The 25,970-nt window shown below is 40.3% G+C and overlaps 1 protein-coding gene across 1 annotated transcript; it reads right to left on the bottom strand.

Moving 5' to 3' along the window:
- Positions 1–1,764: 1,764 nt before the first annotated feature.
- LOC117677305 (arylacetamide deacetylase-like 4) lies at positions 1,765–20,441 on the bottom strand. The gene is made up of 4 exons (XM_034437447.2): positions 20,140–20,441; positions 12,620–12,836; positions 5,174–5,237; positions 1,765–2,685 (listed from the first exon to the last, which is right to left on the bottom strand). Exons 1-4 carry the CDS (start codon positions 20,296–20,298, stop codon positions 1,911–1,913), a joined length of 1,215 nt encoding a protein of 404 aa, XP_034293338.1. The 5' UTR covers positions 20,299–20,441; the 3' UTR covers positions 1,765–1,910.
- Between the last annotated feature and the right edge of the window lie 5,529 nt (positions 20,442–25,970).

Below are 25,970 nucleotides of genomic sequence, written 5' to 3'. Positions count from 1 at the left end.
TAACTTTATGGGGTTTTTTATTTGTAAATCACTCGTTACTTAGATGAATCAAGTGTATAAATTTGATTAATAAATAAATTTTGTTGCTTTAGGTTTATAAACAGCAATATATATGTAACAAGAAAAACCAATAATAAACCCAGGGAAGGTATTTGTGAATGAGGAATCCAGTTCAGCAGCCCCAGATAAAATGGCTGTGGAGGGTAGCAATCTGGGAGTCAATCAAAGTACCTGAGTTTGTGTAAAAAGTAGTAAAATGCAGCAATATGATCAGCACAAGCTAGCACAAAACTATACACAATTGGAAAGGTTCTTTTTTTTCCTTTTTTTTCTCCTCTCCTCTTCTTCGCTCCCCTCCCTTCCCCTGTCTCCTTCTTTCCCCTTTCCTTTTCTTTCTCTTTATAATATTTTTTTTAAAGTTGAAAGATACAAATATAAAAAATTAATATAAACTAAAAAAAATGAAAAAGAAAGGGCAGAGGACAAAAGGAAACACATAGATAATAAAGCAAAAAAGAAAAGTGATATGTAAAGAAATGAAGTTGCTTTATTTGATCAAGGTTGGAATCTGTTGTTGTTTCTGGTAACCTATTGGATTTTTGTCCCTAAGGACTGAATGATGAGGCTTTAAACATTTATCTATAGACAAGAGTTGAGATATGGGAAGAAGAGATATCCTATTTTAAGAAAAAGTTATGTTAAAAGTAAAGGAGTATAGAGTGGGTTTATTTGATTGATATACAATATATGTTGTTATTTCTGGTATCTTTTATGGACTTCCGCTGACTACCATAGCAAAATGAGACTCAATGATGAGACTTTCAGAATTTGTTTATGCATGAGATATGGAAAGAAGAAATCTTTTGCAGTATTATCAAAGAAGGTGATAAGTTACTGAAATTGTACTTGTCATAATGAAGTTGGAGAGGTGCTTTCATAGTGAGCTGGGAGTGAGTTAAGGATTCTATTATCTGTTGCTGTTACCTACACTCACAACTGGAAATACTTTTCTGATGGAAATCCTGCATTCAGCTGAGTTTTAATGTCTTATCAATATAGACACATTTATAGACTGTGATGCTGAACACACTTACTAGGAGATAAATCCCATTGAACCCTGTTAGTATTTTCATCAGAGTATATAAGATTGTATTGTTAATATTTAATGACAAATTTGTGGACAAATTTGCAATGGTCAATGGTCAAATAGTTTAAATGTAGGTTCTGTAGATGTTACATGTTTCAGCTGCTTCTTTTTATTTATTTATTTCTGCCACCTATTTTGAGTGTACTTGAGCAACAGAAGACACAAAATAACAATAACAAATTGAGGACAATGACAGATATCCTTGCTGCTGTCAGTGATGTGGTATTGGATTAACATTTTCCTCAGCATGATAAATGATCTATGAAGGGAGAGAGAAACCCCAAACCAGTTCAAACCAAAATAACCAGACCAATTCTTTTTTTTTTTTTTAATTTGATTTATATGCCGCCCTTCTCTGGAGACTCAGGGCAGCTTACAATGCGCTAAGCAATAGCCTTCATCCTTTTGTATATTTATACAAAGTCAGCTTATTGCCCCCACAACTGGGTCCTCAATTTACCTACCTTAGAAAGGATGGAAGGCTGAGTCAACCTTGAGCCTGGCGAGATTCAAACCTGCAGTAATTGCAGGCAGCTGGTCTTAATAACAGGGTGCTTTAGACCACTGTACTACCAAGGCTCTTGCTGTAGAAAATAAGGTAATGACACTTCTTTGGATTCAATGACTAGAAAATGTATTTTATAAAGGATTTTACAGTGAATTGTGAAGTTGTCATAGAAATGAAAGATTTAAGGAATATATTTTAATTATTCCTTATATAAGTACAAATGGATGACTTCAGGATACTTTCCTGTCCCCATTTTTAGAGCCCCTTAATAAAGGAAACTATGTTTCCAGCTGCTGGTTTTGTAAATGAAAATTCAAAAACTCCACTGTCAATAAATTGTATAAATCCGTGGATTCCTTCTTTTACATGATTCCAAGTCACAGGCACTCCATTGTCCTCTAGTCGTTTTTTGTAGAGCAGTCCATCGTCCCGAATTACGTCATATTCACAGGTCAAAATGTATGTTTCTGGAACTTGCTTTATGATGTCATCCTCACTGATAATTGGTGACTGCAATGTCGTATTCCACAGTTGAGATGCTTCATACAGTTCTTTTGAAAATGGAGCTGGCATTGGGGGATTATAACCTCGGGCTTTAAACTCTCTGGGGATAAGATCTGCACTAATCCATTTCTTGCATTTCTGCTTCAGTTCTTCAGGAACATGGCCATTCCTTCCCAGTTTTTGTTTGTCTACACATTCCTGGTTAAGATATTTTAAACCAAGGCTTATAACCCGCTTTCTGGTTAGAAAAGGACCATACTGGTTTTGAAAATGGGATGGTAGCATGAGATCCATTCTCTGCAGGAAAGGATATATCAAGATCTGTGCTCGGATCTTTGGCTGGTTCCCTATTTTGATCAATTCTTGACAAGCCACAGCAACCACTGTTCCACCACTGCTATCTCCACCAAGAAGAATGTGATTTGGATCGACTCCATAGTCTTTGGCGTGTTTCATAAAATACAGAGTGGTAGCTAGGGCATCTGATAGCTGGGCAGGATGTTGGTGCTCAGGACCTAAACGATACCTGCAAGAACAATAAGACTTTGTCAGACCTTGAAATTTTCTCGGAAGGAATTAGGTATTCTGAGATTGTCCCTGAAGACAACATATTGTTGGGTTCCAATAAAAGGATGCACTGTATCAATTGTTTAACTTTAGTATATTTTTACTATTCTGATAAGGAGATGGTCGTTGAATGTCTTGTACTTTCCCTGCTGATAGGAACAGCAATTCCCTTCTCCTTGGATGTATTTCTCTGCTACTTCTCCCAGTGCATAGTTGCTCTGGAGATTCCTTCCACCACTTTGCCTCAGAGCAAAAGAAGGATCAGAAGGATAGGGCTACAGAGCCACATACAGAAAACAAGGAGGAAATATTATCCTCCTTACTGACTACAATAAGTTTTCACTCATTATGGCAATTTCATTTCAAAATGAAATGTCATGTGGCTGTGCCAATTTACAATGTGGGATCTGCTGTGGTTGGTTTGTTTTGTTTGTTTGTTCATTCGTTCATTCATTCACTCACCCATCCATCCATCCATCCATCCATCCATCCATCCATCCATCCATCCATTTGTTGCCCATCTTACCATAGGGTAAGTCTGGGCAGTTTATAGTTACATGAAAGCTAAAACATAAAACGTTAAAAAACAAACATTAAAACCAAAGACACACGGGGAGGGCGGAGAGTGTGGGCCAAGGTGGGATCTGTTATTCTCAATCAACCACCTCCATTGCGTTGTTCTCCCCCTGGGGTCCCAAGCTGACTGACAGAGCCACATCTTTAGGCCCTTATGACAAGATAGGACAGTTGGGGCCCACCTCACTTCAGGGGGCAAGATGTTTCAGAAGGCAGGAGCAACAACAACCTCCTGGACCCTGTCAGCCAGAATAATTGGGCTGACAAGACTCACAGAATGACTCCTCTGCTGGCATTAGTGGTATGGGCCAATCCCAGTGTTATGAGATGGTCCCTCAAGTAACCTGGACCTATGCCAAGGCTGCTAAGTGATTCACACATGGTCGAGCAAGATATCATATGATCGCAACTTGTGACTTCCTGTCCACTTCTTCATTGCCTTTGTTTGCCTTAAGCTGGCTGTGAAGGTAGCAAATGGTGATCACATAATTGTGTGAATGTTTGGAGAAATTTGGAGCATTGTCATAACTTTGAGTGCTTGCCAAACAAGTGGTCTGTAAGTGAGGACTACCTGTATTGCATTATTATATTATCAGATCAAAATAAGCAGGAAAACTAAACAGAAAAGTCTATCATGATGATATAGTGTTTACAGTTATTTCTGTTGCTAAATACAGGTAGTCCTTGACTTACCACAGTTCATTCACTGACCATTCAAAGTTACCATAGCCCTGAAAAAAGTGACTTATGACCGTTTACACTTACTACCATTGCAGCATCCCTATGGTCACATGATCAAAATTTAACTGACTCATATTTATGGTGGTTGCAGTGACCTGGGGTCATGTGATCACATGACCTTTGGCAAAGCCAATGGGGAAACCAGATTCACTTAACAGCCGTGTTACTAACTTGCCAAAGCAGTGATTCACTTAACAACTGGGGCATGAAAAGTCATAAAATGTTGCAAAACTCACAACAAATGTTTCACTTAGCAACAGAAATGTTGGGCTCAATTGTGGTCGTAAGTTGAGACTACCTGTACTTCCTTAATTTCTTCTCAAGGATAATGTATCTCTGCCACCAGGGGGCAGAAGAAAGGAAATTCCTGGTTTCCTAAACTAATTTAGATAATTCTTTCAAAACAGATCTGAGTGGTCTGAGATAAAATAAATTTGGATCTGTGAACCTGATTTACACAAGACAAAAAAGATGCAATCATACGGCAGTTTTTGGCAAAGTTGCACAATGTGTAGTATTCTGCAGATTCTTAAAGTACTTTTGCATAATTTACTCTGCCTTTCTTGATAGAGAAAGTCCAAAGAAGGGTGCAGGGCACTGATCCTCCCCTTTTCTGACTCAGTTGGGAAAGAGGAGAAATTAGCCATTTTTCCCCTCTCCTCTCCCTCTTTACTTTTATGATTGGAGGAGTGGGAAAGAAATGAATGATGCCTCTAGGGCAGACAGTCTTCTCTAGGAGATTTTGGAAAATAGCAAAACTGTGTCCTGTGCCAATCCAAATGTTCCTTTGATCTGCTCCAATTTTATTACTTTGCCTTTCTTGATGTTGAAACCACCACTGATGGAGGCAAAAAGTCACTGATGGTTGTACAATAAGGGGGTGGGGGAGAGAGAACTGAGGGATTTAATCTCTCTTTGAGGCTGAAAATCTATTTTGTGGTGCCTGGGACAATCTTTCAGGGAGACAGAATTGCAGCCAAACTTATTAATTATTGTCTTTATCATTTTTACCCCTTTTTTTCCATCAAGCAGTGCCCAAGCATAACAACTGTAAATACAAAATAAAATGCAAAAACATTAAAAGATGCATAAAAATAAAGTAGGCAAAGCATACAAATAAGATCACTTACTCTACAAATACTACCACTGAATCGCTTTCTCGAGAAAGATAGCAGCATAGTGCATGATAAGTTTCTATGGGAAGAAAAATAAGTATTAATGTTCAGGTACTTCCGCATTGCAAACATGTTATTGATATTGTTTTGCCTTATGGCCAAATAATTTCTTTCAACCACAGTGACCCTATCCTCAAGTCTAAAGAGGAGTTAGAATCAAAAGGAGGTGTTTGCCATTGGTTTACATATTTACAATTGAAAGAAAGATTTAAACTAGATAAAAAGAGTTTGATTTTGTGAAAAATGAAATGAGCATCTTATTCAGGGGTGAAATGCTCCTGGTTCGGACTGGATCGCCTGAGATCCGGTAGCAATCCTGGCGCGAGGCTCTGCCCACCTGCCCGGTTGTCGTTACTTCCTGGTTTTAACCAGGAAATAATATGTTTTGTACCCTCTGCACATGGAGGGGTACATGCCAGAACCGGTAGTTAAAAATGCTTTAAAAAGTAAAAAAAAAAAAAAAGTTCCAACATCGCTCAGCTCAGGTTTTTTTTTTTTTTTTTTTTACTTTTTAGGCATTTTTTTTACTACCAGCTTGGGCGAATAGGTAATAAAAAATGCTTTAAAAAAGTAAAAACAAGGCTCCGATGATCACAGCTGTGCCGCATGATCATCAGAGCCGTTTTTCCTCTTTTTTAAAACATTTTTTTACTACCTATTTGCCCGAGCCTGTAGTAAAAAAAACGCATAATCATCAGAACCTTCTTTTTACGGGGGTGGGGTGGGGGTGCGTTTTTTCTTCCATCAGGCTTCCCTGAGGCCTGCTAGGCCAAAAACGGGGAATGTAGGCAAAAAACGGAGTGGGGGCTACGTTTTTGAAAGAAAGAGAGAGAGAAAGAAAGAAAGGAGGGAGGGAGGGAAGGAAGGAAGGAAGGAAAGAAAAAGGAGAGGAAGGAAGGACTACAAACCTGGCACTAGACGCAGCTTCAGAGGATAATCAAGGGCTGGAAGGGACCTGGAGGACATCTAGTCCAACCCTGCTCCAGCAGGACATTCTTAGTGAGTTTCTGTCTTTTGATCGCCCAGCCACATGGTTACATAGCCACGCCCACCCAGTCACATGACTCCCCACCAAGCCATGCCCACAGAACAGGTAGGAAAGAAATTTAGATTTCACCACTGATTTTATTGCTAAATAAATTGTTATTGAATTTGAATTTGGAGAAAGAGGATGTAAAGCATTGTATGATTCAGTGGGCAAAGAATTTTGTATATAGTGTAATGCTAAACTACGGGAAAATATGTGGACGAAAGATCTAAAATTTACATTGAAATATCATGTAAATTTTTTATAAGATGGAGTATCATTGGTATCTAACAGCAGATAAGTTGTCAAGAATATATAAAGGAATTTTAAAGAATGTTGGAAATGTAAATGTAAATAGGGACTTTTTATTGTTTATAGTGGACATATGATAAAGCAAAGAAATATTGGCGTAGGATTCACATCGTAATATAAAAGATTCTTAAAGTGAATATAAAGATAAAACAAGAGACTTTTCTTTTAGGATAAAGATAAAGAACTTGAAAAATTTGAACTTTGATGTTATATATGATGAGGGTGGCAAGATTACTTTATGCACAAAAATGGAAGGAAGCTGTGATTCCCACAATGGAGGAATAGCTGCAAAAGTTGATGGAATTAGCAGAGATGGCTAAACTGATGGCTTTAATTAAAGAACACAGCTGCGTGCAGCCCTCTTCTGTTTTTGCTGGCAGAGGGTTGCAGGAGGCCATCGCAGCTGAAAATGGAGCTTGTGAGGGCTGCAGGCGGCCCTCCTGAGCTCTGTTTTCACTGGCAGAGGGTTGCAGGAGGCCACCACAGCCGAAAACAGAGCTTGTGAGGGCCGCGGGCGGCATCCTGAGCTCTGTTTTCACTGGCAGAGGGCTGCAGGAGGCCATTGCAGCCGAAAATGGAGCTTGGGAGCCTGTTTTTGCTGGCAGAGCACTCGGGCCACCACAGGTGCCCCCGACACAGGTGACATCGAGCTGGCCATTGTTGAGGGTAAAACTGCCCTCTGCAAAGTGGTGCAACAGACCAGACAGCAAATAGATACGTTGCTTAGCAAAACACACAGATACTCACAGACTCTGAAAGTTTAAAGAAAAATAAACAGTCTTTACTTGTAGTAAAAAAACAAACTTGGCTTCTCAAAACAAAGAAAACACTTCTTCAAATAATCACGGTTCAACACAAAAACATAGTTTGCTTACAATTCCAGTTCTTTTCAGTAACACAGATGTTATGTATGTATCCATTTTGTGTGGGAGATTTGAATGATAGAATGTTTGTGATTGGTTAATGGTTATTCCAGAACTGTATATAAGGAGGGCTGTTGTCTGTGTTAGTTGATGAAGTCTCACCCTGAATTAAAGAGCTGTTGTCACTAGCTTGCTTGTGCCACTTGTTATTCCCGTGCTACAACATTGGCGACGAAGGTGGGATAGAGGCCACAAGAAGCAAAACAAAAAGAGCTTGAGTTTCAGCCGGGGTGACGAGCAGACTGTGGAGACATACTGCGATGGCTGCCTACGTTCCACCAAAACCCTTCGACCCGACCTGAGAGAAATGGGGGTCGTATCTAACCAGGTTCGAGTGTTCCCTGAAAGCAAGTGAGATGCAAGGTCTCTTGGCAAATTGGAAAAGAGCTCTCTTCCTAAGCCACTGTGGGCCAGACGTTTTCAAGATGGCCGAATCTTTCTGCGAACCTACACCGGTTCAGACGGTCCCCTGGGACGTCCTGCAAGCAAATCTGAGAGCCCACTACGCTCCCGTTCCTTCGAAGTTTGTACAACGTTACGAGCTCCGGCAAAGAGTACAAAAGAAGGGGAACCGGTCAGTGCATACGTGGCTGCCCTTTGAAAAGCCACAACGCATTGTGACTACCGGGATCTTGAAGACGCACTCCTTGAACAGTTGATTTGTGGCGTTAGAGACACTCGTTTACAGAGGCGTCTGCTCACAAAGCCAGACTTGACATTAGCTGGCGCGCTTGATGAAGCAAGAGCGCACGAAGCGTCCACCAAGGCTTCTGAAGCGCTACAGCGTCCACAGTCGGGTAAAGACGGCCCAAAGTCAACACCTGTTCATCGAGAGGAGGCCCGGACCAGTACGGAAGAAGAGTCAGACGAGGACGTTTTTCACACTGACAAAAAGAAAGGCAAGAAAAATCGTCGCCGAGAAAACTGCTCAAGTTGCAGTGAAGCTCACGAGAGACAGTCCTGTAAATATCGAGACGCCGTTTGCAGGCGATGTGAAAAAAAGGGGCATTTGGCTAGGGTCTGTAGAGCTCAATTTCCTAGAAATAACAAGTCACGTGACCACAACGACCAATCAGAACCGCCACATTCAAATCAGCCAACCAAAGATGGCAGCGCGAGAAAACGGCGCGAGAATCAAAAGCGAGACACCTACAACACGAGAATCGGCCAAGCCAGCACATCTGTAGAGGAAAAGGTCTGCACCAGAGTAGAGATTGAAGGAAGACCATGCGACATGGAGATCGATACCGGGTCTGCCCTGTCAATCATGTCCTGGGCAACGCTTAAGTCACTTCTACCGAAGTTCCAGAGAAACCAGCTTTCACGACAACGAGTTCGCCTCCTTGATTACCAAGGAAACCGAGTTCCTGTGGAAGGCGTGGGCATTTTCCGGGTCACCTATGGCGATTTCCAAAAGGAGCTTCCCCTGACAATCATCAGCCTCCTGGGCCTAGGTTGGTTTCGGGCCCTCGGCATGGGCTTTACGGGTGTCCACAGCCTCGGCGGACCGTCTCTAAAGGACAGCCTCCTGCACGAGTTCCAGGACGTTTTTGAAGAGACGCTAGGCACTACGTGGGAACCCCTATTTATTTTAACCCAGACCCCAACGTAGCCCAGATTAGGTTAAAGGCAAGACGAGTACCATTGGCCTTAAAACCAAAAATAGACACAGAGCTTGACAAACTGATTAAGCAAGGGGTGCTGGTCCCTGCAGATCATGTTAACTGGGAAACCCCAATAGTCACGCCAGTCAAGTCAGACGGATCAATCAGAATCTGTGCTGATTATAAATGCACGATCAATAAGGCGCTCCAACAGAGCGCGTACCCAGTCCCGATCGTCCATCATTTGCTTCATTCCCTGGGCCCTGGCAAGATGGCTAAGTTAGACCTTGCGCAGCGTACCAGCAGCTGCCGGTAGACGACGCTACGTCAGAATCGCAGACTATAGTAACGCACAGAGGTGCGTTCAAATGCACTAGACTACAGTTTGGGGTTAGTATTGCACCAGGGCTTTTTCAAAGCACCATGGAGCGCCTTCTTCAAGGACTTCCGGGGGTTGTACCCTATTTTGACGATGTCCTCATTAGTGCCTGAATGAGGCGCAGCTTGGAGAAAGAGTTAGGCAAGTGCTCACCAGATTTAGAGAAGCGGGACTAAAACTCAAAAAGACTAAATGTAAAATTGCAGTACTGTCTGTAGAATTTCTGGGCTACCGAATTGACGGCACGGGCATACACCCCACAGAGAGCAAAGTAAGGGCTATCCAAAATGCACCAGACCGAAGTCTAAGGCCAAATTACAGGCATTTCTGGGACTTCTGAACTTTTATACTATGTTCCTTAAGGATAAGGCGACCATTGCGGAACCATTACACAGATAGTTAGGAAAAAACGTTCCTTGGGTTTGGGGCAAGACTGAAGTGGCCGCGTTTAAAGCTGTCAAAAAACTTTTGTCGGAAGACAGTTTTCTAATTCAATACAATTTGGAATTGCCGCTTGTTCTTGTCTGCGATGAGTCCCCTTTTGGAGTGTGCGCTGTATTGAGCCATAGACTACCGAATGGGTTAGAGGCACCCATTGAATATTACTCTCGTACCCTGTCCAGTGCAGAAGGAAATTACAGCCAGCTGGACAGGGAAGCCTTAGCGGCTGTGGCGGGGGTTAAAAAATTTCACGAATATTTGTTTGGCCGGACTTTTGAACTAGTAATGGACCATCAGCCATTGTTGGGACTTTTGGCTGGCGACAAACCAACCCCGACCGCTCTTTCCCCCCGAATGACCAGGTGGTCTATTTTCCTGGTCGCTTATAAGGAATTATGCTAGTGGTCCACTATGGATAAGGGGAACCATTGTAGGAATCACCGGCCCGAAATCATACACTGTAGATGTTGGGCAAGGTAAAATTTGGAGAAGGCACATAGATCAATTGCGTAAACGTTTAAATTGTGAAGCCTATGAAAATCCAAATATTGTTGAACCTGACTTCCAAAGTTTCCCCAAAACAGCTATCTCAAGCCCGAGTAAACCAGATTACTTATCGGGTAAGCCTAGGCTCCAGCGCCGCCCCAACGAGTCGACACTCCCAGCTGGGGATGACCACGCCTCTGGAGAAATCCAGGAGGTTCCATTGGCGGAGCCAGGAGAGATGGGAGGTCCCTCTGACCAGCTCGATGCCTCACCAACAACTGAACTGCGCAGGTCAACCAGAGTGAAGTCACGCCCTGGTCACCTGTGTGATTTTGTATGTAAATATGTAAATAGATAGAATAAGTGCCTTCTGGGAATGGAGGGGTGTTATGTATGTATCCATTTTGTGCGGGAGTTTTGAATGATAGAATGTTTGTGATTGGTTAATGGTTATTCCAGAACTGTATATAAGGAGGGCTGTTGCCTGTGTTAGTTGCTGAATTAAAGAGCTGTTGTCACTAGCTTGCTTGTGCCTCTCGTTATTCCCGCGCTACAACAACAGACACAGTTCCTTTTAGCAGTTCAACCTTCTAATAGCAGGAGCAGAAGTGAATGAACTTCCTGCCTTCTTTTATGTCTCTTAGCACAGCCAATTGGTCATCTTGTAGCAGTTAAAGTTACAGAACATAGTTTTCTATATATTACCTACTCAACGGTAGGATAAGCATCCAACTGCCATGCCCACCCTGGCCCCCCAAGGTCGCACACAACATTGATGCAACCCTCAATGAAATTGAGTTTGACACCCCTGATATAGATAGAAGAGAGTATTTGTATCTGCGGGTTGTATTGTGGGGTCCTTAGTGCTCTCTGAGCTTAATGGTTTTCTTGCAAATGTTTCATTACCAAACTAGGTAATATATCTTTTATCGACATGATGTTGCTGTTACAATTTCTAATGTCCCAATTTCTTCTCTGAATTGTGTTTTCTGTTTTGGACAGGCCACCTCATTGAAAGTGTTCTTGGGCAAGAGTATTTTGGTAGTTGAGTAAAAAAAGGTAATGCAAGAACTACTTAATTGATTTTTGATTGCAAGTCATTTTGAAAATACAGATACAAATGGATACTTTAATTATACTCTGAGAGCTGTTCCTTTTGGAAGCAGGTTGATGCAAAATTATGCAAAATTGTTTATTATACTGTTGTATTAGGAAGAAGCCATCAGCCAGAGAAATTATTTTCCTTCTTTCTATTATAGCGTTTGAAGCATCAATGAGTCAATATGACATATATATTTCAAAGCTCTAAAGAAAGATGTTAGTTCTAGTCCAGTGATGGCTAACCTTTTTGCCATCGCGTGCCAAAAGCAGGGGGAGTAGGGGGGGGGTCGCAAGTGCGTGTACCCACATCCATAATTCAATGTGCCCCGCCCTTCCGCGCATGCGCACGTGAGCCCCCCATACTTCCCCCTGCTTTTGGCACATGATGGCACGGTGGGCCCGGTAGGCCCATTTTTTCCCCTCCCCAGGCTCCAGAGGCTTTCTAGGAGCCTGGGGAGGGCAAAAACAGCCTTCCCCATCCCCCCGGAGGCCTTCCAGAGGCCAGAAACAGCCAGTTTCCCGACTTCCGGTGGGACTGGAAGGCCTGAAAATCAATTGGCTGGTGTGCACATGCGCGCTGGAGCTTAGCTAGGGCAACATTCGTGTGTCCATCAATATGGCTCTGTGTGCCACCTGTGGCACCCGTGCCATAGGTTCGCCATCACGGTTCTAGTCTTATCTGGGTTAGAATCTATTTATCTGAGATGGCGTCGGACTGATTAAGAATCTAACAGGCAGCTTCTGATCTTGAGCAATCCCAAGCAATCAAGATCTTCAGGACCAGGCCACCTAAGAAGTCTTGGCTTGCAAAAGACTACTTTTGAAACAGATGGAAAAGGATCTTTTCCTGGGCATTAACTTTAGATTTGCATGGCAGAATATTTCTATAATTGTTCCTCAGCTGAGACTTTGTGTCTGCATTCCATTGTACTCAAATTGTTTGGACATCCAGCAAAAATGGATGTAGCATGATGTTTTAAGTGCATAGCTATGAAAGTTCCTAATTCTGGGAAACCCATCCTTTTCTTTCTTCCTCCCTCACTTTTCCCATAATGCTGATTGATTTCAAATATATTTTCTCTATGTGGATTTTAAAAAGAAAAGTTAATATTATCTGAAATATCTTACTTTTGCATCCAAACATGCCACTTCCTCCATGTATGAAGAGCAGTCCTTTTCTTAGGCCAGGAGTTGTCTTTTTGGGCTGGTAAATTCTTACTGGTACATTTTCAAACATTGTATCTGTAATGTAGAGCTTTGGTTCCTTCACCTGCGGCAGTAAACTCATTGCAAATCTCACAAACTTTATTTGACCACAGATGCCCAATTTCTCGAAAATCTTTCCCTGTTTTACATTAAGAAAAGATTGGTAGATTAGAAATTATGAATTAAAAATAATTACAACAAATTCTAAAATAAATGATAATCTTAATTGATGAAAATTATTCATTTGTTGCACAACTTTGATGGGCATAAAGTGCTAGTGGTAATTATACTTAAACTGATTCAACGCAAGGGTTTTTTTTCCTTCTCAGCAGCAATATTTATAATAATTAAACCTTTTGTATGAACAGCTTCAGAACATAAGAGAACATTTTTTAAAAAAAATCTTCATAAATTTCAGGATTTTCCAAACTCTGGGAGGATGGGGTTCGGTGAACAAATCTGAGACAAAACACACTCCTACTTGCTCTGCATGGATTTGGTGGTGATGAGCCATAGCGGTACAATGCAGCATTGCAGGCTAACTCTGCTCACTGCCAGGAGTTCAATTCTGACTGGCTCAAGGTTCGCTCAGCCTTCTATCCTTCTGAGGTTGGTAAAATGAGGACTCAGATTGTTAAGGGCAATATGCTGACTCTGTAAATCACTTAAAGAGGTATGTAAAGCACTATGAAGCAGTATTTAAGTCTAAGAGCTATTGCTATTGCTATTATTATTTTTTCTGATTCTAGTGGTTAGAAATGTAGGCAGTACAATCTCTTCGCAAAAATGAAACTCCATGTGAGTGTTCATTCAACATGAAAGTGAATCAAGAACATGCAAGTGTTGGGCCACAGTTGCTGAGGACAATATGCTGACTCTGTAAATCACTTAATCACCGCGCTATGAAGAGATATGTTAGTCTAAGTGCAATTGCTATTGCTATGGATGTGGACAACCTCTGCTGAGCTTTTGGTGGTAATCTGGGATTGCAGGAGCTGTTGATGTGAGTCCATTATGACAAGCCCTGTTCTGGGAGGGTGCAGGTATAGTCAACACAGTCTGATCTTATGATTTATAAATTAATTCAAGGGGTAATTGATTACAAAGTTTGATAACCATTGGTGCAAGTGATTGTGGCCAGTTTTGTTCAAGAGTGTCTGGAGAGTTTGGATTAATGAACTGAAATTTTAAGTAATTGAAATCCATTATTCTTGGTCACTGCTGCTATTGAGCATTAATAATCAGTGCTGGAAAAAGCTGTGAACCAATGTTTTCAAGGCAGACTGTAATTCCTAAGATTGTGTCAGTTGGGATAGGGTAATTAGTGTGCACAAGATTAAATTCTAATTTAACTAAAAGTTATACTCTAAAATTTAACATATAAACATTTAATTGAAAGATCACTTTTTTCCAGAAAAAAATGTTACCCACTATATGCAGGTAGAATAGAATAGAATAGAATAGAATAGAGTAGAATAGAATAGAATAGAATAGAATAGAATAGAATAGAATAGAATAGAATAGAATAGAATAGAATAGAATAGAATAGAATAACAGAGTTGGAAGGGACCTTGGAGGTCTTCTAGTCCAACCCACTGCCCAGGCAGGAAACCCTACACCACTTCAGACAAATGGTTTTCCAACATTTTCTTAAAAATTTCCAGTGTTGGAACATTCACAACTTCTGCAGGCAAGTTGTTCCACTTATTAATTGTTCTAACTATCAGGAAATTTCTCCTTAGTTCTAAGTTGCTTCTCTCCTTGATTAGTTTCCACCTATTGCTTCTTGTCCTACCCTCAGGTGCTTTGGAGAATAGTTTGACTCCCTCTTCTTTGTGGCAATCCCTGAGATATTGGAACACTGCTATCATGTCTCCCCTAGTCATTCTCTTCATCAAACTAGACATACCCAGTCTAGTTTGCAACCCTTCTTCGTATGTTTTAGCCTCCAGACCCCTAATCATCTTTGTTGCTCTTCTGTGCACTCTTCCTAGAGTCTCAACATCTTTTTTACATCATGGTGACCAAAACTGAATGCAGCATTCCAAGTGTGGCCTTACCAAGGCATTATAAAGTGGTATTAACACTTCACGTGATCTTGATTCTATCCCTCTGGGATAGAAATAACAAACAGTATTGTGTTGAAAATAATTATGAGTAGGCATTTCCATTACCACATTGAATTATATTACTTACTTTAAAATATATGTGTGTCCACTACCTTATACAAGTAGTCCTTCTCTTACAATCATTCATTTAGTGACTGTTTGAAGTTACAGGGGAACTGAAAAAGTGACTTATGATTGTTTTTCATACTTATGATCGTTGCAGTAGCACTGTGGTCATATGCAGAGGTGGTATTCAGCCGGTTTGGACCGGTTCCAACGAACCGGTAGTGGAAATTTTGAATAGTTTGGAGAACCAGCAAATATCACCTCTGGCTGGCCCCTCCCCCAGCCACTTGCCCGCTCGCCGCTCACCCCACAGAACCACTCACCCAACCCCGCTCAGTCACTCGTCATCCTGCCTCCCTGGCATAGCACACTGTGTGGCTCCTAGCTTGTGTTGACCATACAGTCTCTGTGGCTTGCCTGCCTTCCCATGTGGTGCCTGTGGCCCAACTGAGCAGCCTTGATCTACTTGCCTGGGTAAGTAAGCCTGTGAGTTGTGGCCTAGTTAGCTGCCCCCCGCATCCCTGGAGCTTGCCTGGCTTGCTTCGCCACTGCAGCTCCATCCCACATGGCACTGTGGCCTAGCTAGCTGTCCCCCGCACCCCATCCCCAGAGCTTGTCTGGTTTGCTTTGCTACCGCGGCTCCATCCCATGCAGTGCTGCAGCCTAGCTAGCTGCCCCACTACCATCCCCGGAACTTGCGTGGCTTGCTTCACTGCTGCTGCTCCATCCCACACGGTGCTGCAGCCTAGCTAGCTGCCCCCCCGCCCCCTGCAATATCACTGGAGCTTGATTGGCTTGCTTCACCACCACAGCTCCATCCCAGCCACTGCCCTGGAGATGGAGGGGAGCAGGCCCCGAAAGACTGCTCGGTCGAGGCTCGTCGTGCCTGCACGCATGCACACGTGCTCATATTTTTGGCAAACAGGTGGTGAGATTATTTGAAACCCACCACTGGTCATATGATCAAAATTCAAACACTTGGGCTTCTGGTGGCTTCTCGTTCCCTGAACGGATGCTCCTTCAGGAGCTCCAGCCCCGTGATTCCGTTTGCCGCTAGAACAGCGAAAATCAGCAGTTCTAGCGGCTTGAAACTCTCCCCCAGGGAAAAAGGGGGAGAGAAGAGCAGAAGGGTCTGGGTAGAGCTCCCCTAGACCCCCAGGCTTTTTTTTTAAGCTTGGGGCTTGCAGGGTGAGAGCTCCCTGAAAGCCCTTCAGTGCTCCGGATCTGGGACGATTCTGCTTTATGCAGAACAAGGGGTCGCAACCACACCAGCAGTGCAATTTTAAGGATTATGAGAAAATTTGAATCTGGATGCTGGCAGAGCAAAATCAGGAGAACAGAAAATGCAAGTATTAAACTTTAACTCCGTTTAAAACAAAGAAAAAAAAGATGGTGTTTAAGGGCGGCAAAACGAAACTTATAAGTGAAAGTGATTGTTAAAGCTGCAACATTGTAAAAGCTACTGGACTACCCAGCAAGAAAAAGGATTTAAAGTGCTAGTGAAATGAAAAAGACTATGGTATTGATTCCAACTACTTTATACTTCTAAATTGTGTGAAAATTATTGGATTTATTGATCTGATAGCTGCATAAATTTAAAGTGGAAATTGAACTATGGCTGACATCAAGGATGGAGGATCATTACTATATGAGCCAGCAAATTCACAAGTTGTGACTGTAAAGGTTTTACAAGAACTTTTAAATTTCTATACTTCTGCTATATTGGAATCAATTGAAAGGACTATTCAGAATTATAATCTGGAGAACAACAATGTTTTGCTGGCTGGAAAAGAGGAAGAAAATTAACTTATTTCGACTTTGGAGCAGGGAAAAGAAGCAGTCAGGATCATGATGGAAGTTGGCACACTGAAAAAAGAGGTTTTGGCAGAAGCTTCTATGCAGTTAATTGAAAAGCAGCAAATAGACTCTTTCCCCGCAGACTGTTTCAAGGAAGGAAGTGACTGATTATATAAGCAGGAAGAGTCAAAATGGAGGTTTTGAATTGAAGGAGATAACTTTTAGAAGAGAACAAGATGCATCAGCCTCAAATCTATATTCAAAATTTTTTGAAAATAAAAGCAGGGGGAGGAGCAATGTTGAAGAAAGTATTGCAGAAGAAGGACTGGAAAAAATATAGAAAGAAAGGTAGAATTGAAGATTAGTTTCTTTTGGGGAGGATTTTAATACTAAATTTGAAAAGTCTACTGAAATTAGTATTTTTTAAGTTTAAGTAAAAATATTTAACTAAAAATGGATAGCTTTTTAAAAAAATTATCAAGGTATTAAAATGGTTAACTTTAAACTTAATTGATGACTTTCTGAAAGTTTTGAAACAGATATTTTGAAAGATGAATTCAAGAGTTAGAAATAATTTATCTCAATGGATTAATAGTATTTTTTTATATTGAAAAGTTTTACAGAAAAAAAAGGATTTCCCCCCCAATATTCCCCCCACCCTTTCCCTCCCCTCCCCCCCAGACTTCCAAGAGCAAAATACAAGGTATTTCAATTAACAATCATAAGCTAAATTAACCTATCTATCCTCAGACTACTAAATCCCCCCCTGAAACCTTAACTCCACTATAGATAACATAATACTTCTAATACTTAATGTTCATTCATAAGCTATTTAATATTTTCTTGTCTGATACTTATTTTGAATATAATCAATCCATCTTCTCCATTCCGATACATATCTTTCTTGTGTATAGTCCTTCAAATACGCTGAAATTTTCGCCATTTCTGCTAAATTCGTTACTTTCAGTATCCACTCTTCAATAGTAGGCAAAAAGTCCTTCTTCCAGTATTGCGCTACCAACAGCCTAGCTGCTGATATTAAGTTCAAAATCAATTTAGTCTCTAATACTGTACAATCCGTTGTTATACCCAGTAGAAACAATTCAGGAGTAAATTTCAACCTTTTTTTCAGAATGTTCTGCATCACCCACCAAATTTTTATCCAAAATGCCTTGATTATCTTACAGGTCCACCATATATGATAATAGGTTGCGTCATCACATTTACATCTCCAACATTTGGCTTGCAAATTCGAGTACATGCATGATAATTTTTTAGGGTCTAAGTGCCATCTATAAAACATTTTATAAAAATTCTCTCTCAAATTTTGTGCTTGCGTAAATTTAACATTTCTGACCCAAATCTTTTCCCATGTTTCCATCATCACTGGTTCCTGAAAATTTTGTGCCCATTTTATCATACAATCCTTAACCAATTCCGTTCCTGAATCTATTTCCAATAAAGCATTATACAACCTTTTAATATGCATCTGACTTTGATCTCTAATCTGTTTCACCAAATTTTCCTCATTTTGCATAACACCAATTTTTTGATCTTCCCTCCATCTAGCTTGAAGCTGACCATACTGAAACCAAGTATACATTATCCCTTCTTCTTTTAATACATCTAAAGATTTCAATTGCAGCTTACCCCTTTCCAAAAGAAGAAGCTCTTTATAAGGAATCACCTCTGTTTTTTGCTCTATACTTATATTTTCTATTGCATGTCTGGGATTTGCCCATATGGGTATCTTATAGTTTAGCTTATATTGATACTTTTTCCAAACCCTCAACAACGCATTTCTAAGTATATGACCCTTAAACACTTTATCCACTTTTTTTTTCATATAACAGATAAGCATGCCATCCATATAACAAATCATAGCCTGTTATACTGGTTAATTAATAGTATTTTTAAGGTTATATTTTGAAGAATATTCTATTGAAGTGTTTTTAAAAAAAAAAACTTACTGAAGTATTAAAATGGTTAATTTAAAATTGAATGGATATAAAATAATATTTTTTTTCTTCTTAAAAGATATGCTTTAAAGAAAGTTTTATAATGTTTAAATTAGAATTTTAAAAGGGGAGGCTGATGAACAATTTTTAAAAGAGGAGTTAAAGAATGTGAGGGGGTTTTGAATCTTGTAGTAAATTAGTATATTTTAGCTTATGTTTGTTTAATGCTATACCCTGTTTTTGCTCTGGGAAGTCGGGGGTGGGGGTGGGGAAGGGGGGGTTGAAGATTGTGTGGGGATAAAATGGTTGTCTAATTCTTAAAAAAATTAAAAGATAGTTTAATAAATAAATGTATTATTAATAAATGTATTAATAGAGAAGTAAGAAAAGTGGGGGAAATGTTATAATAAAGGAAATGATAATATTAAGATATGATAAATATTGGAAGAGCAGAAAGAAGATACAAAAGATGTATTCAGAAGATATATTGACTGATTATGTATTGTTTGTTTGTTTGTTTATAAAATAAAAAAAACTTTTTGAATAAAAAAAAATTCAAACACTTGGTAACTGACTCATGCTTATGATGGGCTCGTGTGATCGCCTTTTGCAAACTTCTGACAAACTAAGCCAAGTGGGAAGCCAGATTCACTTAACAATTGTATTACTAATTTAATGACTGCAGTGATTCAGTTAACTGTGGCAAGAAATATCATAAAATGGGGGCAAAATTCATTCAATAAATGTCTCGCTTAGCCACAGAAATTTTGGGCTCCATTGGGATCATTAAGTCAAGGACTTCCTGAACAATATACTGTAATTCTGGGTAAATGACAATCACAACATAGAAAAATATCCCCCTCCCAGGATAAAATTGTCAAACACAAAATGCTGTAGCAATCCCATACCAAGTACACAGGTGATGGATTCAACTCCCATCCCAGCCTAAGGCCTGGGAGAAAGCCAGGCCTTTATGGCTTTTAGGAATTATGTATTTCAAGACAGGTTAGTTCAATATTTAAGTAGCATACATGGATAAAAAGTAAAAATAAATTTGGCATGCCAAAAAGCATCTATTACAATCAGAAGTTTTTAAATGACATCAAACTGGTTTAACAAGCTTCATCTGAGCTTGCCTCACTCTATTTCTTTCCTGGGGCAGTCTTTCATATCGTTCCTCAACTCACATTAAATGCATTAACGAATTATTCTCAATGAGAGCTCTCTATTCTTCTGGAATTTCATTTCTAGTGTACTGTCTTGCGGAGAGGTCTTAAAACTCCAATAACTTTGGCTTTTGAATTTAGCAGATGGATACAGATCTTGCTTTCTAACCAAAACAGATTCAGAGATACAGGATAAAACTATTCCTCTAGAAACAGATTTCTCAATCATGCATAAGGATCCCAGGTCATATAGAAGGAAGGAAGGAAGGAAGGAAGGAAGGAAGGAAGGAAGGAAGGAAGGAAGGAAGGAAGGAAGGAAGGAAGGAAGGAAGGAAGGATCTTCTTACCAAATTAAATGTCGATATTGCTACAAAATGAAGCAGCCAGATTCTGAAAGGCTCTTTGTCACCCAGATGAAGATCTATTTTCCTGGTTGTAAAATAAGGAATCAAAAAATATTTCAGGAACCAGCTCTGAAGAAGTGAAAAACCAGAGAACAACTGCATGTTCAGTGACTTACGAAGGTCTGAACTAAATTACTGGTACTGCTCTTTTGGCAAGAGCTACTTGAGAAGGGTTGTAGCGATTACCATTGCTTAAGCAAGCTTTCACCTATAGTCAGTTAAGAATGAGTAAGATTTTGGAATGGAAGCATTTATAGTGGCAGGAGGTGCAATATGTACATCAGATGATCATCCTTTATTAATGAGTAGGAGTGTCATCACAACTAGGAGAGGATTGCAATAGAGCAAGCTAAAAGAATTCATCCTTCTACCTGGTGACTCAGTGTGAAGTCAACATTGTTTCTCACATTTCATGTTTGCATCCACAAGGCACTAATTATAATTAGTAGGGCTATTCCACTAATAATAGAGATCCAGATTCAAAAGACATAATGCAACTTGAAGCTTAACTGGATATTACTTAGCGTTTATTGGGAACTTTCCACTAAAGGCAGTTTTTCCTTTTTTCTATCCCGGATATTGACCCTTTCTGTGAATCATGTCTATCTCACTGCACTCCATACTCACCGTATGAGGGTTGAATCTCTGCTTCTGTAAGTATAGGAACCATCTTTATTAATTATGGTATCTTCCCTGGTGTTCATTTTTTTTGGGAATCCAACCCACAACAGCCATAGCCAGCAACAGTCATTCACAAGAGCTCAAGAAAATACGCAGGTATGCAACTGCGTTAAAGGATATGCGGTAGGAAGTATTTTTATATATGGATATTCCTTGTTTAGCAGCTACAGTTGTGATCAACAACTAGGTTGTTAAGCAAAGTAATCCCTAGGTGAAACTATGATTGTGCTTACTATCTGATTTCAGCTTTCCTGTTTTCAATAGACCTGCAAAAGTAATAAATGCAAGGATTGGTTGCAATGCAGGGGTGAAATCCAGCAGGTTCTGGCAGGTTCTGGAGAACTGGTAGCGGAAATTTTGAGTAGTTCGGAGAACCAGCAAATACCACCTTTCCCCAGGAGTGGGGAGGGAATGGAGATTTTGCAGTATCCTTCCCCTGCCACACCCACCAAGCCACGCCCACAGAACCGGTAGTAAAAAAAATTGGATTTCACCACTGTCGCAATGTTACTGGTTTTTTTAAATCACCATTGTTACTGTTAAATGAGAACTATTTGTGCTGCATAGTAGTCACATATTTTCTTATCAATTTATTCTAAATTTTATTGTACCTGTTCTAGATTTTGCATTTTTATTCCTTTTGGGAATGATTAAAAATATAATAAATAATGTGAAGTGAATGAATGCTTTTTTTAATGTAAATATAGATGATATCTGTTCACCTAAAGGGGCTCTAATGAGGATTATTTTTTCAATCCATGTAGTATTTTCAGAAGATCTTTCAGGGAAGAAAATATTTAATATTCTCTGTTTCCTACAGTTCAGGTAATTATTAATCTACTCTTCTCAGCTGCTGCTGTTTACTTTTTCAAAGTATGTATCTTAAATTCATAATAAACAAAGGGGCATATATAACCTTATCCACTTTGCCCCTGAATGCAAATCTGTCACTGTCATTGAATTAAATATGAAAGAAAAACACATCATCTTCATTTAGTTGCAAGTGGTACTAATTTTTGTTATGGTACATGACTTTATTTGATATTTTGTCAATGTCTATTTTTCTTTTTCTTATTGTTTACTAACCTTTCTTGATGTCATCTTGTAATATGTACCTGCTCACAAAATGCCATGTGTTCTACATAAATAGCACTAAGTATATGTTATACACAATAAATCCATAAATATTATAGATATTTTTTTAAAATATCAGAGCTAGTATAATTCACCCACTCCAGCATTCAGCTTGACTGAGTGGGCATTGTGTTCATGGATTTTTTTTAAAAAAAATCCTTCAATCAGTGTTCTGTGGTTGTTATGGAAACATATTTCTGGCATAATGTATGTCTTTCTTCTGTGAGGTCTTTTTCCTTGGCACACTCCTCTTCTTGTGTGGAGATTTGGACCTTATATTGCCATACCTCTCAGTTAGAGAGCACCTTCTGCTGTTTGTTGTAACCACGTCTGCTAGCAAATAGATGATTACGGGCACTTAAAAATATGTAAATCTTACAAACAATTCAAATTTGCCAGCAAAGCAGCTGATTAAACTAGCAGTACCATTAATTCACTGGGCCTTCTTTCTAATGTAATCTTATGTGCTAGCGCGGCATCTTAAAATTATTGCTAAATCTCTTTATCCAGGCCATGAAAACGAAGGGTTCACAAACAGATTAGTTTGTACCTTTTTATTTCTATACTGACATTAATAATGCTACATTCTGTCCACTTTGTGGGTGAGTGAAAGTAGAATAATGGAATAGCTGGAGATCGGCTTAGCCAATCAGCAATGGTTGTGCTGCTCTCCGAGTTGTTCTCTGGATGATTATTCTCAGCTCACGCTTGTTTTCCTTAAGTTTACATGAAGTGTATATCCTCCTTCTCACTAAAAGAAAAATAAAGAATTGCTCTGGTCCTCTTCATTCCCATCTTATATCTAGTTCAGTGATGGCTAACCTTTTTGCCGTTGTGTGCCAATAGCGGGGGGGGCACGGGGGGGTCTCTCTCATGCATGCCCACACCCATAATTCAATGTGTCCCGATCCCCCCATGCATACACGTGCGACCCCCCTGTGCTCCCCCCGCTTTTGGCACACGATGGCCCGGTGGGCCCGGTAGGCCTGTTTTTCGCCCTCCCCAGGCTCCAGAGGCTTTCTAGGACCCTGGAGAGGGCGAAAACGGCCTTCCCCACCACGCAGAGGCTCTCTAGAGGCCAGAAACGGCCCATTTCTCGATTTCTGGTGGGTGCAGAAGGCCCGAAAATCAGCTGGCCAGCGTATGCATGCACACGTGCCCACAGATATGGCTCCGTGTGCCACCTGTGGCACAGGTGCCATAGGTTCACCATCACGGATCTAGTTATATGTCTCCCCTTTATCCAATGGAAGTTAGTTAGGCAGATTGCAGGTAGTCCTCGATTTATGACCACAATTGAGCCCAACATTTTCATTGCTAAGCAAAGCAGTTGTTAAGTGAATTTGGCTCCATTTTACCACCTTTTTGCCACATTTGTTCAGCGAATCACTGCAGTTGTTAAGTGAATTGTGTGGTTGTTAAGCAAATCTGGCTTCCCCCATTGACTTTGCTTGTCAGATGCCAGCTGGGAAGGTTACAAATGGTGATCACGTGACCTCAGGACAGTTCAACTGTCATAACTACATGCCAGTTGCCAAGTGCCCAAATTTTGATCATGTGACCATGGGGATGCTGCAATAATCGTAAATGTGAAAAACAGTCACTTTACACTTTGCCACTATAACTTTGAATAATCATTATGGTTGTAAGTCAAGGACTACCTGTACAGGTAGTTCTTGTCTAGAAATTACCTCGTACAGTGACCGTTTGTGGTTACAATGGTAATAAAAAGTAATTTTTTTGACTGATCATCACATTTACAACCTTTGCAGGTCCATAGGAAAGCTGAAATAAATCATGGGCACACTACTTCTTTTCAGAATCAAGTTGCTGGTCCCAATTGTGGTCACTATATGAGGACTACCTGTATTGAAGGTAATTCCTGAAAGGTAGAAAATTGTATGGGTTTAGGAAATTTTGCAGACTTATAATCAATTTCTGATATATTGATTAATATTGGATTTCCAATTTCTAATTACTGATATATTGATTATTATCAGAGTGGAGGTGATGTTGTGACAGAGTCTTTTCAGAGGTCTTTTCAGAGAAGGAGAAGCCAAGAGATCAGCCACTTGTTCTCTAGATCAGGGGTGGGCAACTGTGGCCCTTTTACAATCTGTGCCAGCTTGGCTGTCTCAGGAATTCTGGGAGTTGAAGTCCATAGGTTGTAAAAGGGCCACAGTTGCCCACCCCTGCTCTAGATGGTTGCTCCTTATTAGATGATCACAGGGCTGCAATCAACTTGTGAGTCACGTTTCCACATTTCTTGGAAACGTGGAAATGACATCAAGCCTGCAAGTACAGCAGAGTCTGTAAGGACAATTATTTCAAAGGTAAATTAGATCTTACAACATTCTAGATTCATGGGAAGAGCTTGATGTTCATGAAGACCAACACCAGTAAAAAAAAATTGGCAGCTGTAATTTCATATTGTTGTGTATATAATAATAACAACAACAACACAACAATATCACAATTGACACTGACAAATTGCAAAACATGGCTTTACTCGAAACAGCTTCTATCCTGCGATGATTCCTGTAACACCATCAAACATCCAGATCTCAAAATAGGGAAGAAAATAGTAAGTGAACACCTGTCTATCCTAGATGAGTTCAAATCACCAGGACCAGATGGATTACACCCTAAGGTTCTGAAGGAACTGGCAGACGAGATCTCAGAACCACTGAACTATATCTTTCAAAGGTCCTGGATCACAGGGGAACTGCCAGAGGATTGGAAAAGAACTGATGTAGTTCCCATCTTCAAAAAAGGAAAAAAAAAATAGATCCAGGAAACTACAGACCTATCAGCCTGACCTCAGTACCAGGGAAGATTCTGGAAAAGATAATTAAACAATGAATCACCAAACACCTAAAAGCAAACCAAGTAATAACCAAAAGCCAACATGGGTTTGTCAAAAACAGGTCATGCCAAACTAATCTTATTGCATTCTTTGACAAAGTGACAAAATTAGTGGACCAGAGGAATGCTGTCGATATAATTTACTTGGACTTTAGTTAAGCATTTGATAAAATAGACCAGAACCTACTACTAGATAAAGTAGAAAAATGTGGGTTAGATAGCATCACCACCAGATGTATTAATAATTGGCTGACCAACACACTCAACGTGTAGTCCTCAATGGAACTGCATCTACATGGAGGGAAGTATGCAGTGGAGTACCCCAGGACTCTGTTTTAGGCCCAGTGCTCTTCAACATCTTCATCAATGACTTGGACGAGGGGATAGATGGGGAACTCATCAAATTTGCAGATGACACCAAGCTGGCAGGAATAGCAGGAAAAAAATCAAAGTTATAAGTACAGATTAGGCGAGACCTGCTTCAAAAACAGTAACTGTGAGACAGACCTTGGAATCCTAATGGATAATCACTTGAAAATGAGGCAGCAGTGTGTGGCCCGGTTATTTACGAGACCACCTTCTGCCACCGATAACCTCCCACCGGCCAATACGCTCCCACAGAGAGGGTCTCTTCAGGGTGCGTTGGTCAGGCAATGTCGGCTAGCGACCCCCAGGGGAAGAGCCTTCTCTGTGGGGGCACCTGCCCTCTGGAATGAGCTACCCCCAGGGATACGACTGATCCCGGATCTCTGTACCTTTCGCCGGGCTTGGAAGACTTTTTTATTTCAGCAAGCCGGGCTGGCTTAAAATTTTTAATTGGTTAATTTTATGGGTAAGGGGTTTTAAATTGGGGGAAGCCAATATAGATGTAATTATGTTTTAAAGTATTTTAATGTTTATATTGTATGTTTTTAATCCTGGCTGTTCACTGCCCTGAGTCCTTTGGGAGAGGGACGGTATAAAAAATTTAATAAATGAAATGAATGGCGGCAGCCAAAAAAGCTAATACAATCCTTGGTTGTATAAACAAAGGCATAGAATCAAGATCACATGAAGTACTAGTGCCACTTTATAAAACTCTGTTAAGACCATAT

Source organism: Pantherophis guttatus, chromosome 3 (assembly GCF_059756535.1).
Source record: "Pantherophis guttatus breed Tessera chromosome 3, ASM5975653v1, whole genome shotgun sequence".
Taxonomy (NCBI): domain Eukaryota; kingdom Metazoa; phylum Chordata; class Lepidosauria; order Squamata; family Colubridae; genus Pantherophis; species Pantherophis guttatus.
The sequence above is the reverse complement of the archived record's forward strand: the minus strand, read 5'-3'. Positions and strand labels throughout refer to the sequence as shown.